The 15,409-nt window shown below is 46.6% G+C and overlaps 1 protein-coding gene across 2 annotated transcripts in view; it reads left to right on the top strand.

The window, feature by feature from the left end:
- The first annotated feature begins 3,015 nt into the window (after window positions 1-3,015).
- klhl12 (kelch-like family member 12) overlaps window positions 3,016-15,409 on the top strand; it is a 62,984-nt gene continuing 50,590 nt past the window's right edge. Inside the window, exons 1-3 of one of the 2 annotated variants that reach the window (XM_068007242.1) lie at window positions 3,016-3,152; window positions 6,802-6,980; window positions 11,232-11,466. In XM_068007242.1, coding sequence (XP_067863343.1) covers window positions 11,284-11,466 — 183 coding nt within the window. In that variant the 5' untranslated portion in view covers window positions 3,016-3,152; window positions 6,802-6,980; window positions 11,232-11,283. Of the gene's footprint in view, window positions 3,153-3,211; window positions 3,302-6,801; window positions 6,981-11,231; window positions 11,467-15,409 lie in introns of those variants that run through there. The other variant, XM_068007243.1, reaches the window with a different exon arrangement.

Consider the following 15,409-nt stretch of genomic DNA (forward strand, 5'->3'; position numbering starts at 1 on the left):
GGAATTTGAACAGGAAGTGTGGGAAGATGTGGGCACAGGACTGGTTGGCATAAATACAATTGAGGACTTACAAGAGGAAAGAGAGTTTAGGGAGCGGTTAGTGGTTTGAGAGGACAGAGATGTTGAAGGTTGGGCTGTTTGAGATGGAGACAATGATGGCAGTTTTGAAGGGTGGAGGGACAAAGCCTGAGGAAAGGGAACCACTGGTGATATCAGTGATCAGTGGACTAAGGAGAAGAAGTTGCATAGTAAGGAATTGGGCCAGGAGATGGCCCTCATGGAGGAATTGAGTTTGATAAGGGCAGGAGGTGAGGTGGGGAGCTACAGAGTGATAATGGTAAAGGTGGGGTTATGGAATGGCCGAGGGAGGTCAGGGGAGATGAAATAGTCCAAGGCAACTGAGCAGCTTGTCTCAATCTTCAAGATTAAAAAACCCATGAGCTCCTTACCCTTGATGTTACAAAAGATAAAAAAAAAGTAAAGACTTGCATTTATATAGCGCCTTTCATGACCTCAGGACGTCCCAACTTGCTTTAACCAATGAAGTACTTTTGAAGTGTAGTCACTGTTGTAACGTAGGATGGGGAGGTCAAAGGAGACTGCTTGTCATTGAGGAGTTGGGGGTTGTCCTTGCACCTGAGAATAACATGAGTTGTGGGAGGATTTGGCTGTGGGGAGAGAGACACTTTATTGCTTATGGCGTTTCAACCAGATCCGGTGGCAGAAGATTAGGCCAATTATGCACAAGGTCCACTAAAGCCTAAGGTTCTCAGATTCAAGGGGATAGAGGTGAATGTTGGTGATTGGAAAGAACAAGAGCATCAAAGGCAGAGGCAAGCTCAACAGCAGTAACAATGGCCTGATGGGTGTTAGACCAAAGTAGACACATTTGGGGGTATGAGAGGGGTTAAGCTGGAGCCATCTTGTCCTGCATCCATTTCTTCTTTTTGCCACTAATCTATCTCACAGTGTGGCCCTGAATCTTGCCAAAGTCCTTCTGTTGCATGCCTAGGAGCTCCAAACCATATAAGGTCCCATGGCACCATTTCAAAGCAGAGCAAGGAAGTTCTCCTGGTGTCCTGTCCAACATTTATTCCTTAACCATCACTAACAGATTATCTGGTCATTTTCACAGTTGTTTGTGAGACCTTCCTGCGTACAAATTGGCTGCCACATTTCCCTACAGTACATCAGTGATTACACTTCAAAAGTATTTAAATGGCTGTGACGCGCTTTGCAACATCCTGAGATCCTAAGTGGCGCTACATAAGTGTGGGTTCATTCTTTCTTCCAAATGCCTAGGCTTTGGCCTTCCATTTATCTTAATACCTCTGCAGCTTTTTAATTATTCATCCTCTTCTTCACCTCTGGTAGTTGAGGGACAAATTTTGACTGCTCATCAGAACTCTTTTTTGAATAGTGGCATGGAATATTTTACGACCAACTGAACAGAACATGCAACTGGAACTTCAATTCAATGCTTCATCCAAAGGATGGTCCCTCCAACACTGCACAACATTAGTGTCAGTCTAGACTATAATGTTAAACCCTGGTATTGGGCTTGAACATGCAATCTTGTAACTCAGAGGCAACTGTTCTCACCCCACGATCACCATATCAATGGCAAACCTCATAGACACCCACTTAGGAGTCGACATAGACCAATATAACTCCTGACCACCAACCAGCTACCAACCTGGGATAATTTTTTTTAAATAAACCTATCTTGCTTATGAAAGTAGTTTAGCTACACCAGTGGGGCGTTTAATACTGTACATAAGGTATCTCTGGCATTCATGTGCCCAATCTCCACAGAATTGGCAAACTCAAACTAATCAGTTTGACCACTGTACACAGGGCAGCTGAGGGGGGGGGGGGGCGCTAAGGCGAAGAGGAGGCTGAAGCGGGGGCAGGGGGTGCGTGGGAGCCGGAGCCCGGGGACTGACGGGGGGACAGGGCCGGGAGCCCGGGGACTGACGGGGGGACAGGGCCGGGAGCCCGGGGACTGACGGGGGGACAGGGCCGGGAGCCCGGGGACTGACGGGGGGGACAGGGCCGGGAGCCCGGGGACTGACGGGGGGGACAGGGCCGGGAGCCCGGGGACTGACGGGGGGGACAGGGCCGGGAGCCCGGGGACTGACGGGGGGGACAGGGCCGGGAGCCCGGGGACTGGGCCGGGAGCCCGGGGACTGACGGGGGGACAGGGCCGGGAGCCCGGGGACAGGGGACTGACGGACAGGGCCGGGAGCCCGGGGACTGACGGGGGGACAGGGCCGGGAGCCCGGGGACAGGGGACTGACGGACAGGGCCGGGAGCCCGGGGACTGACGGGGGGACAGGGCCGGGGACTGACGGGGGGACAGGGCCGGGAGCCCGGGGACTGACGGGGGGACTGGGCCGGGGGGACTGGGCCGGGGACTGACGGGGGGACTGGGCCGGGAGCCCGGGGACTGACGGGGGGGACAGGGCCGGGAGCCCGGGGACTGACGGGGGGACAGGGCCGGGAGCCCGGGGACTGACGGGGGGACAGGGCCGGGAGCCCGGGGACTGGGCCGGGGACTGACAGGGGGACTGGGCCGGGGGGCCGGGAGCCCGGGGACTGACGGGGGGACGGGCCAGGGGGACGGGGACTGGGCCGGGGACTGACGGGGGGCTGGGGACTGACGGGGGGACAGGGCCGGGAGCCCGGGGACTGACGGGGGGACAGGGCCGGGAGCCCGGGGACTGACGGGGGGACAGGGCCGGGAGCCCGGGGACTGACGGGGGGACAGGGCCGGGAGCCCGGGGACTGACGGGGGGACAGGGCCGGGGGGCCGGGAGCCCGGGGAACAGGGCCGGGAGCCCGGGGACTGACGGGGGGACAGGGCCGGGAGCCCGGGGACTGACGGGGGGACAGGGCCGGGGGGCCGGGAGCCCGGGGACTGACGGGGGGACAGGGCCGGGAGCCCGGGGACTGACGGGGGGCCGGGGACTGACGGGGGGACTGGGCCGGGACAATCCTAAATCTCTGGAAGCAGCAAGAACTGTTGTCATCACGTGACTCGGAGCGCCGCCTCGGACGCGGCTAACTGCGCATGCGTCAGGCCGCCGCCGTGCATTGTGGGATCTGTAGTCCGTTTTCTCGGCCACGGAGCTGGAGCCCGAGAGCCGACGGTAAGAGGCCCGCCTCGGCCTAAGCACCGGGGAGGGAGCCGTGGCCTTATTCCCCCCCCTCCTCCCATCGAGTGGAAGTGACGCAGGGAGGGCCTCCTCCGGCGGAGAAACGCGTCGTTTATACGGAGCAGGTTTCACAATGGCCGATGGTGAGGCCAGGCCCCGGGGTAAACAGCACCGCACAACCAGCGGTAGCTGGGGCCCCGCATCACCGGGGGAAAGGGGAATAAATATGGGGAAATAAACTGAAGGGATAGACAGCGGGGAGGGGAATAAACTAGGAAAAGGGAGAAATAAATCAGGGAGGGGGAATAGACCAAGGAGGGGGTTGAGTAAATGAGGGAGGTGGGAGAGAGGGGAAAATAATCGGGGGGGGGGAGAGAGGGGGAAATAAATTAGGGATCCGGGAGGGTGGGGGGAAATAAACTTGGAAAGGGAATAAATGGGGGGGATAAACTGAGGAGGGAAGAATGGAACAGAAGCAGGGAATAATAGAGCAAGGAGGGAAAATAAACAAAGCACATAACGGGGGGAAAGGAGCAGACACTTATGGAGCAAGAGTTAGGAGGGGGAAGTAAGAGTTTGGGTGAAAAGGTTTTGAAATGGAGATGTCGATGGCTTGGGGAGGGGGTTCCAGGGAGTTGGGCCCAAGCGGTTGACTGCTAAAAGGCCAGAGTCAGACCACACAACTGCTCACAATTTCTGTGTCGTCTTTAATGGAGAAAACACCCCAAGGAGTTTCACAGAAGGGAAACAGCTGCCGAGCGGGAGTAGAAGAGTCAGGACAGAAAATCATAATGTTTGGGGGAAAGGTTCTGAAGAAGATTTTAAAGAGAGAGGGAGTAAGATTTAGGGAGGGAGTTCCAGAGAGTGGTCCTGAACCCGCTGAAGGCTCTGATGCCGCTGGCGAGGGGGGAGTTAGGACAGAGGGCTGGAGAAGGTTGCAGAGGGAGGGTAGGATAAGGACTTGGAGGGATTTTAATCCTGGTTACGTGCACGTAACGGGGGAGTTAAACCTGCAGACTATTTCATGTGATTACAGACCCTTGGCCCACAACGTGCCATCAAATGATAAAATGGTGGGAGAGCTGGGCTTGTTGCACAAACATTGATGGTACTTGGGCAGCACAGGATTACATAGAATGTACAGCACAGAAATAGGCTATTCAGCCCAACAAGTCCATGCCAGTATTTATGCCCACATGAGCCTACTCCATCTAAACCTATCAGCATATCCTTCAATTCCTTTCTCCCTCATGTGTTTATTTAGCTTCCCCTTAAATGCATCTTTGCTAGTTGCCTCAACTGCTCCTTGTGGTAGCGAGTTCTATTCTAACCACTCTCTGGGTAAAGAAGTTTTTCCTGAATTGGATTTATTAGTGACTATTTTGATACACTTGTGGGATAGTGCCTATTGAATGAGTGCCTGTTTCAAGGTTTTACGTGGCTTGTCCACGTTGCAATATCCAGCTTCACCACAGCCAAGTTGGGCCGGCCGTTAGTGAATCGCAGGTACTTAAGGTGGGGAGGAGGGGTTGATCTGTGATTGGGAAAACAGACGTTACCGACAGGTTCACCGGGCATCGAATCCACCATAACGGAGAGACGTGACTGAGCTAGTGTCGTTTGGTTAGCGGCAATGCTTGCTGATTACCCATGATCATCATCTGATGGTTGCGCTTTATTACTAACTATCACACATCAGACAACGCACAATAACATAACATTACGGAGAGTCGGATTAGCGGCTCTTTAGTTGACCCATCAACTTTGTCATTTCAACGTCCATATTAGCGGCTCTTGTTTCGGGGACCCCCCGCGGGGTTGCTTCTATCCTGGTTTCCATACCCACTGAACTGGGGATTGATTGGTATCTCGGCTCTCCTCTTGGAACGCCTTCCTTGAGGTTCTGTGGCGCTCTCTTAGACATCACCGGCTGAGAACTGCTTCTGGTCTTCGGAATCGACTGACAGTCCATTCCAGTCCAGTCTTCCGTGATTTGGTTTAGAGCTGGGCACTTGTAGATCTTGCTGGGTTGCCATCCTCCATCTCGATAGAGGCTTGTGATGCTGGGACTGCAGGAGTCAGTCTAGCGGTGCAGCTTTTGTATTTTACGCCTTGGTTGGCTGCTACCAATCAGCAGGGAGGTTTTTTGCCCGGTACCAAACCCATCCAGCCGTGAGCGAGCTCACATATTTTTGTTTTCAAAGGATCCCTTCCTGAGGGAGTGTGATCTCCGTCAGATCACCCTTTGTGCATTCTTTGAGCAGTCACAACAGCCACGTATCGTAAGGAGGCTGGCGGGAACACGACTCACTGTGACCGAGAACACACAAGACAATCACAGTTACAGTAAGACGAAGACTTCACCAAATGAGTGCTAGTTGGGTCGTGATTTAACAGCAGAGCTGCACGACTACAGTTACCATCCTACTGTAACCGGACTTACTAAAACAAACAGCGGCTGAGGGCAAGTTGTTACCCCCAACTTTTTGTTCCACACCAGGCATCTGCCTGGGCTTTTGCCTGAACAGGTCAAGAGAGAAATCGCTTACCTCCGCGGGTCTACGCAGATCGCCTGTTAAGCAAGTTCTTTGAGCAGCCCATTCAGCCAACGATGTTATGTTTCCAGCAGGACCACGTGAAGGCACGGCTCACTGTGACCGAGAACTTACAAAACTGTCACAGCTACAGAGACCAGAGGGCAACACTCCGAGACCACCTATTAAAGCCTTAAGAGAGTCATAGTTATTCCTCTTATATTTATGGCCCCTAGTTCTGGTCTCTCCCGCAAGTGGAAACATCTTCTCTACATCCACCCTATCAAATCCTTTCATAATCTTAAAGACCTCTATCAGGTCACCCCTCAGTCTTCTCTTTTCTAGAGAAAAGAGCCCCAGCCTGCTCAATCTTTCCTGATAGGTATAACTTCACAGTTCTGGTATCATAGTAAATCTTTTTTGCACCTTCTCCTATGCCTCTATATCCTTTTTATAATATGGAGACTAGAACTGTGCACAGGACTCCAAGTGTGGTCTAACCAAGGTTATATACAAGTTTAAAATAACTTCTCTGCTTTTCATTTCTATCCCTCTAGCAATGAACCTCATTGCTTTTTATGGCGTTGCTACTTTTAGTGATTTGTGTATCTGTACCCCCAGATCCCTCTGCTCCTCTATGGGATGTGTTAAAAGGCCAGACAAAGCTGAACGAGACAGCATAGGCAACCTTCAAAAATGTGCACGTACTCTAGAGAGGAAGAAGTAGTTAATGAAAGAAAAACTGGGCCCCACTAATCGAGTTTGCACAGGCTATTTGACCACTCCGTGGCCAAGTCTATACAGGAATAATGCACAACTGTTTGCCTGCGCCCCATTTAAAATGAATGTTTGCACAATGCATAGCTGAATTTCTGATACAGGCTCCTGGTTGGTGAGGCTCCCTGCTAGTAGTGTGAAGTTGGAATATTTCCCCCTCCCCTGTAGAGTGGGAGCCAACAACAGGCTTGTCAGTTTGCCTTGAATTACGTTGCAAATATTGATGCAGTAAATTATATTCCGTGGGACTCCAGACGTGCAGATGTAGTGGAAATATACTTTCTGGTAAATGTATGAGTTTTACAGTATTGATCCTTTTATTAATATTCCAGGTGGTATGACTGGGTATGGCTGAAGGCGACTAAAATGACAGGCGTCCCGTGAAGTTAGCCTCACTTGGTTCTGGGAGAACGGAAAGGCTTGGAATAATTGTACGGAGCTGGCAGCTGGTAGACTGGAGCTCCCCCATGGCTTATCGCATGCTCTAGTAACCCTGGTTTAGCAAGCAAATGTAAGAATAAACCCTTGTGATGTAAGGACGAATATGAGTCCAATTCCTTTAAGTGTTTCTGTGAACATTTGCAAATCACATTATCAAACCTGCCTTTGCAATTCAGACTGTTTTCAGTGATAAGACTGTAGGCTGATTCGGTGCTGTTCAGCATTGCAAGGGTGCCCTCCGAGTTCACACTGCACTGTTTAATACTGCAGCACCACAGACAGCAAGATCTGAGATCCTGCCATTCTGTTTAATGCACTAACATTTATCTAATCTAGATTTGCCAGGCAGCAGAAGAGACCCATCTATCGTTCCTGGACTTAAGTCGATTACAAACCTCATTAAAACTATTGGACTGAATAGGCCTTCGGTCCATGCACAGAATTGGAGCGATATGCCTAATCTGTCACTCCTGTACAAATGTGAGAGTGGAGCCGAATCAAAAGATGGCAATTAAGCCACGTTTGTGCCAGGAAGGTGCTGGTTACAGCAGTCCCACCTCAGCGTTCTGTTTTAATCCAGAAAGGGTAGTGTAAACTACCCTTAACCAAAGCTTCATACATGACAGCACCCACCTAGTGCTGCGAGAAATATGCCACATTTATGCAAAATTGATGCGCTGTGTATGTTCTTGGAGATGTTTTCCAGAGCATGTTAAATCCATGTTCTCCGGACAGGGCCTGAATGTTTTAATTGGTTAACCCTGGGATCAGTACGTCGGCTCGTGATTACCTTAACTGCTGCTGCCTAAAAATCAGATGTGCCTGAAATATCCCCTCAGCTGGTCCTTCTGGTGGGGAGCCCCCAGATAGTTGGTCTCCAGCAGGCTGTTTCTGACTGGCTTTGGCAGGAGTTATTGAAACAAATTGTTGTACATTCTTGCTCGGGAAGTATTACAGATTTCAATTATTTTACATCCACATGATTGTTGCCATTTAGAGAAGTCCTAAAATTCAGAAGCAATTTTTAGAAAAAATATTTTTTTCCCCCTCTAACTTTGGTTTAAATGATATAACTTTCATGGAGTTACTTCAGCTTCCTGACTAGTCAGCATTGACTTTTTCCCTTTTATACAAATTCCATACAGTTCTTTGTTTGTTTGCTGCCTAACAATAGAAATGTTTTTCTAAGAGAAGCAAAAATGTTGTTAAAATTGAAAAACTTATCTGCAGAACCATCAGTAACTCGATTTCAAAAAGAATTTTGTGGGTGAGGTTTTATGAGACATTTCAATGTGATAAAGCACTATGTAAATAAAATGATTGAGAAAAGGCAGCCAGTTCCATTGTATTCTGTAGGGATGGTGGAGGAATGATTGTGACTTTTATACATAACAAGCGCAATAGGCGAAGAGGCATCTTGAAATGAAAATATGGGAGAAAGAAAGAACTTGCATTTAAATAGCACCTTTCATGAACTCAGGAAGTCCCAAAGTGCTTCGCAGCCAATGAAGTACTTTTGAAATGTAGTCACTGTTGTAATGTAGGGAACATGGCAGTCAATTTGCACAGATCCCACAAACAGCAATGAGATAAATGACCAGATAATCTGTTTTAGTGATGTTGGTTGAGGGACAAATATTGGCCAGCACACAGGGAGAACTCCCGTGCTTTTCTTCGAATAGTGCCACAGGATCTTTTACGTCCATTTGAGAGGACAGATGGGGCCTCAGTTTAATGTCTCATCCGAAAGGTGGCACCTCCGACGGTGCAGCACTCCCTCAGTACTGCACTGAAGTACCACCCTAAATTATGGGGTTTGAATGCACGACCTTCTGACTCAGGTGAGAGTGCTACCACTGAGCCATGGCTAACACCTTAGAGTCTTGGATAGGGAGGTGGTGAGGGACTGGGTGATCTTATGACTTGGTGCTTGGGTTAGAATTTTGATGACAATGGACAGAGGTGCAAAGGGGGTTTTGTTGTAGAAGGGAAGCCAGCAGACAGAACTGCTAGCTTGCATAGGTTTGTGTTAGGAATATAGGAACAGGAGTAGGCCATTCAGCCCCTTGAGCCTGTTCCGTCATTCGATGAGATCATGGCTGATCTGTATCCTAACTTCATTCACCTGCCTTGGTTCCATATCCCTTAATACTCTTGGCTAGCAAAAATCTTTCAATCTCAGATTTAAAATTATTAATTGAGCTAGCATCCTTTCTACGATGTGGTGCCCAGAACTGTACATAGTACTGTAGATGTGGTCTAACCAGGGCTTTGAATAGCTGTAGCAAAACTTCCTCCACTTTACATTCTAGCCCTCTAGATATAAAGGCTAATATTCCAATAGCCTTTTTGATTATTTTTTGTACAATTTAGTGATCTGTGTACACGGACCCCTAAATCTCTTTGGACTTCCACTGTTCCTAGATTTTCACCATTTAAAAAATACTCAGATCTATCCTTTTTTGGTCCAAAATGGATGACCCCACACTTACCTGTGTTGAAATCCATCTGCCACAGTTTTGCCCACTTATTTAATCTATCAATGTCTCTTTGTAATTTTATACTCCTGAGCCGTCAATCTTTGTGCCACCGGCAAACTTGGATATATGGCTCTCTATTGTGTTAACTAAATCATTAATAAATATAGTGAATAGTTGAGGCCCCAGCACAGATCCTTGAGGGACACCACTAGTCACTTCCTTTCAATTCGAGTACATACCCATTATCCCTACTCTCTGTCTTCTACCGCCTAGCCAGTCTCCTAACCAGGTCAATAATTTGCCTTCAATTCCATGAGCTTTAATTTTAGTCTGTTATGTGAAACCTTATCGAATGCCTTCTGGAAGTCCATATAAACTACATCCATAGACATTCCCCTGCCTACTACTTTAGTTACTTCCTCAAAAAATTCAATTATGTTCGTTAGACACGACCTACCCTTTACAAATCCATGTTGGCTCTCTCCAATCAGCTCGAATTTCTCTCAATGCTCACATTCTGTCCTTAATTATAGATTCCAATAACTTCCCCACAACAGATGTTAGACTAACAGGTCCATAACTTCCTGGTTTCTCTCTCACATCTTTCTTAAATAATGGAGTTAAATTTGCAATTTTCCAATCTAAGGGGCAATTCTTGAATCGAGAGCTTTGGAAGATTATGGCTAAAGCATCTGCAATTTCCTCACCTAATTCCTTTAGGTAGAAACCATCAGGTCCTGGGGATCTTCCTTTTTATATTCCCTTTTTGCAGCTCTTACTATCGTTTTTGTCTTCCTTTGCTGTTCTTTATATCTCTTCTAATCCCCTGGATCTACACTATTCTTTGCACTTTTGTATGCTCTTTCCTTTTGTTTTATGTTATATCTCACCTCTTTCGTCGACCATGGCTGTTTTATTTTGTAAGCAGAGCTCTTGCCCCTTAGCTCCTGGACCTGTATTAAGCTGAATTCTTTTTTGAACACCTCCCACTGTATATCTCTAGTTTTATCCGATAACAGTTTTGACCAGTTTGCTGTCATTAGTCTCTGTCTCATCCTGTTAAAGTTAGCCGTACCAAAATCTAGAATCTTACTAACTGTTATGTTTCTCCTTTTCAAACCTAATATTGAATTTGGTCATATAATGATCACTCTTAGATCAATGTTCCCTCACTGTTAGATTATTAACTAAGTCTAGCTCATTACTTATTACTAAATTTAATATGGCCTGCCCTCTTGTTACATCTTATCATCAAAAATAAAATCTGTGTCATAGAAACAAAATATATTTTAGCTGATATAAAAGAAAATGTACATATTCTATTTCTGATTCATATGTGAAAATAAACTTAATCTGAAATGTAAAAACTTGAAGAATGTGATTCTGATTTGAAGTGCAGCAGCTTTTAAGAAGGGCAGTGGGTGCTGTGGGTAGGGTTGCCTGCAGCCAATGAGTAGAATTGAATGCAGGTGAGGGGAGCGCCTTGGGATACCCGATGAATAGTCACAAACGGTCGGTGTGACGCAGTATCTTGGGAATGGAAAGAGGTTTGAGGTCAAAGGGTTGGCACAATGAAAAGAGTTGCAGTCAAACAATGTTAGCCTGATGGACAGGAATAACAGCGGAGAGCTGAGGTGAGGGGTAGGTATTCTGGACACATGTCGGCTGTCTCTTAGTTGGTGTCAGATGTACATGTGTTATATATTTTCTTCCATCAAAGGTGGTTTAAAAATATATATTAATCTTATGGCCTCATAAGTTTTGCATAGAAAGTATTACATTTTGGAGGTCGCATTCTCCTAGTCTTTTAATAATGTATTGTTGGTCTGATTTTAATCCAGCTGTAGGTGACTAGATCTCTTTTCACTGGCTTTACAAGTGGAAAGGCTCAACATGGCTCCTCGGGATATAATGACCAACTCACACGCCAAGTCCATTCTTAACACCATGAACTCTCTGAGGAAGAGTAACACCCTGTGCGATGTCACATTGCGAGTTGACAGCAAGGACTTTCCTGCTCATCGTATTGTGCTGGCAGCGTGCAGCGATTACTTCTGTGCCATGTTCACCAGTGAGGTAAGCTGGCAGGTTGCTGCTGCTGGATTTCTTTCTGTAAAAATCAGTCAGGAAACATGTTCACTGTCTCCTCACAGCAGTGCTAGATGTTTGTCAGTTTATTGGTTATGGCTCCTGAACTTAGGGCTGTTTATTCAGCATTAGCAATTAGACCCTAGGAAGAGAGTCACTCTCGGCCTGTCCATAACTTTTTCTTCCCCAAGCGAGAGAAGGCTAGGTGGACAGTCAACTTGTACTGCTACTAGTGACTGGCTTACAGCACAGAACCATCAGAATTCAGAAGGAGGCCATTTGGCCCATTGTTCCTGTGCTGGAGGAATCCAAAACTAATCCCACTGCCCTGCTCTCCCCCTGTAGCTCTGTATCTTCTGCCACTTCAAACATTTATCCAATTTTCCCTTAAAAAGTCTGACAGTCTCTGTTTCAACTACTCCCTGTGGCAAAACATTCCATGTTCCAACAGCTCTCTAACGAAAGTTTCCTGACATTGTCACTCTCCTTGATGATTTTAAAAGAGTGATCTGTTGCACTGACTCCCTAACCAGAGGAAATTGTCTTAGTCATCGTAACAATACCTTGTTAATTTTAAAAACCTGTATTAAATCTCCTTTTAACCTTCTCTGCCCCAGTGGAAATAGTCCCAGTTTCTCAAGTCTCTCTTCATTTTTAAAAAAGCTAATTCTCGGGATGTGGGCATTGCTGGCAAAGCTGGCATTTATTGTCCATCCCTAATTGCCTGTGAGTAGCGGCCTGAACCGCTGCAGTCTGTGTGGTGAAGGTTCTCCCACAGTGCTGTTAGGTAGGGAGTTCCAGGATTTTGACCCATAGTTTCCCATTCCTGGGGTCATCCTTGTGAATCTATGCTGTATGCTTTCCATGGCTTTAATGCCCATTCTATAATGGGGCAGCCAAAAGTGGATGCAGTAGCCGAACTGTCATCTAACCACTGTTTTACTTTACTTTTGTACTCTATGCTCCTATTTATAAAAACCCAAAATGGTGTTGGCCTTTTGTATGGCTTTATCCACCTCCACTTGCATTTTCAGGGCATTATGTATTTGAATGCCAAGGTGTCTCTGGTCATCCACACCTTTCAAAGCCTTTCCATTAAGTGTATGCTCCCATTCCTTGTTTTTCTCCCTAAAATGTATTACCTCATGCATATCCATAATAAATTGCGTCTGCCACCTGTCTGCCCATTCCACTATCTTGTCTGTCTACTCCTGAGGTCTTTGACAGCTGTTTGCCAAACTCCTACTTTTGTGTTGTTAGCAGATTTTGATAGTGTGTTTTTTATGCTGAAGTCCAGATATTTATATTAGAGAACTAAAGTGGACCTGGCACTGACCCCCGAGGTAAAGCATTTCCAACCCTTCTCCAATTTGAGCACTCATAGGAACAGGAGTAGGCCATTCAGCCCCTTGAGCTTGTTCCATCATTCAGTTAGATCATGGCTGATCTGTACCTCAACCCCATTTACCCACTGTTGCTCCTCGATACCCTTACCCAACAAAAATCTAACAATCTCAGTCTTGAAAATTTCAATTGACCCCCCCAGCCTCAACAGCCTTTTGGGGGAGAGTGAGTTCCAGATTTCCACTACCCTTGTGTGACAAAGTGCTTCCTGATTTCACTCCTGAATGGCCTAGCTCTAATCTTAAGTGGAAATCTGGAACTCTCTCTCTCTCAAAAGCTGCTGATGCTAGGTCAATTGAAAATTTCAAAACTGAGATTGATAGGTTTTTGTTAGGCAAGGGTATTAAAAGAGATGGAACCAAGGCAGGTAGATGGAGTTAAGATACACATCAGCCATGATCTAATTGAATGGCCTATCGTGTTCCTAATTTTAAGATTGCACCCCCTTTTTCTGGATTGCCCCACCAGAGGAAATAAGGTTCAGATAACTATGGTATCCAGGTATAAATATTAAGATGTTTCCATATTCTGATGTTAGGACGTGTAGTAAAGAAAGGGTGTAATTTAGCATTTTCATGATCTTGTAACTCAAGTTGTCTGCTCCGCACTAAACAAGTTATTTTTATTTGGGAAACTATAGTGAAGGGATGGGGCCTGCAGGAAATAGCAATTAGTTGATGACCAGCTTGTGTTTAAGAGCCTAAAGATCCCTCCGAGGAGGGAAAGATTGAAGGGTGTATGTAGACAACCACAAGTTTGAGCTCCTTGGTTTGAACGAGTGGGAGACTGTATGATGAGACTCTGTTTCAATGGGTAAGGAGGAACTCCCATCTGATTTTTGTACAGTATCCCCATGTTATATCTCAGAGGGGTAGAGATTAGTTACTCTTGGCCAGGAGACAGTGCCTCTCATAATAGGAGAATCACAATTGTCTGTCACTGAAATATCTCACTGAACTACTCTTGGGGATGTGCCCTCTCTGCAGGCCCTTGCAGTGAGAACTTTTCCTCCTGGTTGAGAAACAAAGTTTGCTTCCTGTTGAAAAACATTCTAAATTTGAGGCTATGCCTCAAAACGCTTTAATTAATGGTTCCAATTTAAGTTCTGTGTCTAATTATAGCCCTGTTATTACCCAGTTTAAAAACCAGTTACTAGTAGCAAAGTGTATTTAACCCTTTCCCTTGCTGATTTGCTGAATCCATCTCCGTGGGATTGCAATACACGTTTCCACACGCGGTGAGCCAGCTGCAGAGACAGGTGCATATATTTTCCTGACCCAGTTCTTTTTTGTTTCTCCAGGAAAACACCTCAGGGTTCTTCAGCCGCTGGTTAGAATTTGTTTTTCTGAGTGGCACTCTACCCTGTAATAATTTCTGCTGCTTCCTCATAATCTTCACTATAGTCAGTACTGTTTGCCAGGAGGGGACCGGGTAAAATGTATTCATCCTTTTGCGAGTGTACCTTTGGCTGCAGGCTCCTATTATGTGCCTAACTGAAAGGGACAGGAGACTTTGTGAGACGTGATGGCAGGTGCTAAGTGACCCTGTTCATTTAATGGTTCCCAGAGATAAAGCTTTGACAATGTAAAACTTCTCTGAAAATCAGCCTGGCACATGGTTGCTGTATATGCTAAACCATGTTTAAACATGGAAAACTACACTTAACTGAAGCAGATGATGATGTAGAGTACAGTAACGTAATGGATCTGTAACTGGACTAGTAAGCCAGAAGTGTGGACTAGTAATCCAGGGAACGCAAGCTCAAATCCCACCGGTTTGAGAATTTGAATTCAGTTTCAAACGAATTTAGAAGTAAAAAAGCCGGTATCAGTAAAAGTGACTGTGAAGCTGTCAGATTGTCGTAAAAACCCAACTGGTTCATTTGTGTCCTTTCGGGAAGGAAGCCTGCTGTCCTTACTCGGTCTGGTCTATATGTGACTCCAGTCCCACATTGTGGTTGACTCTTAACTGCCCTCTGAAGTGACCGAGCAGGCCACGCAGGTGTTTCAAAATCGCTGCCAGCGTTTCAAGGAAAAGGCCCATCACCACCTTCTCAGGGCAACTAGGGATGGGCAATAAATGCAGCTTAGCCAGTGACGTCTACATCTCAAGAATGAATTTTAAAAAAAGTTCCAGGATGAATCCATCTCCATGGGATTGCAATACATGTCTCCACAAGCAATGAGCCAGGTGTAGAGACAGGTGCATTTGATTTCCTGACCCAGTTCTTTTTGTTTCTCCAGGACAAATACTCTGGGTTCTTCAGCTGCATGTTAGAATATGTTTTTCTGAGCTGTACTCCACCCTGCAATGAAAATTTCTGCTGCTTCCTCATAGCCCTCACGTAGTCATTATTGTTTACCAGGAGGGGATTGGGAAAAATCTATTCATCCTTTCACGAGTGTGTCTGTAGCAAGTGCTAAGTGACCCTGTTCAGTTCACGGTTCCCAGAGGTAAAGATTTGACAATGTCTAGTATCATTGTTCTCGGCTGGGCGCATCAGCCTCGTGGTGTACTTCATTAATGT

Source organism: Heptranchias perlo, chromosome 27, assembly GCF_035084215.1.
Source record: "Heptranchias perlo isolate sHepPer1 chromosome 27, sHepPer1.hap1, whole genome shotgun sequence".
Lineage (NCBI taxonomy): Eukaryota > Metazoa > Chordata > Chondrichthyes > Hexanchiformes > Hexanchidae > Heptranchias > Heptranchias perlo.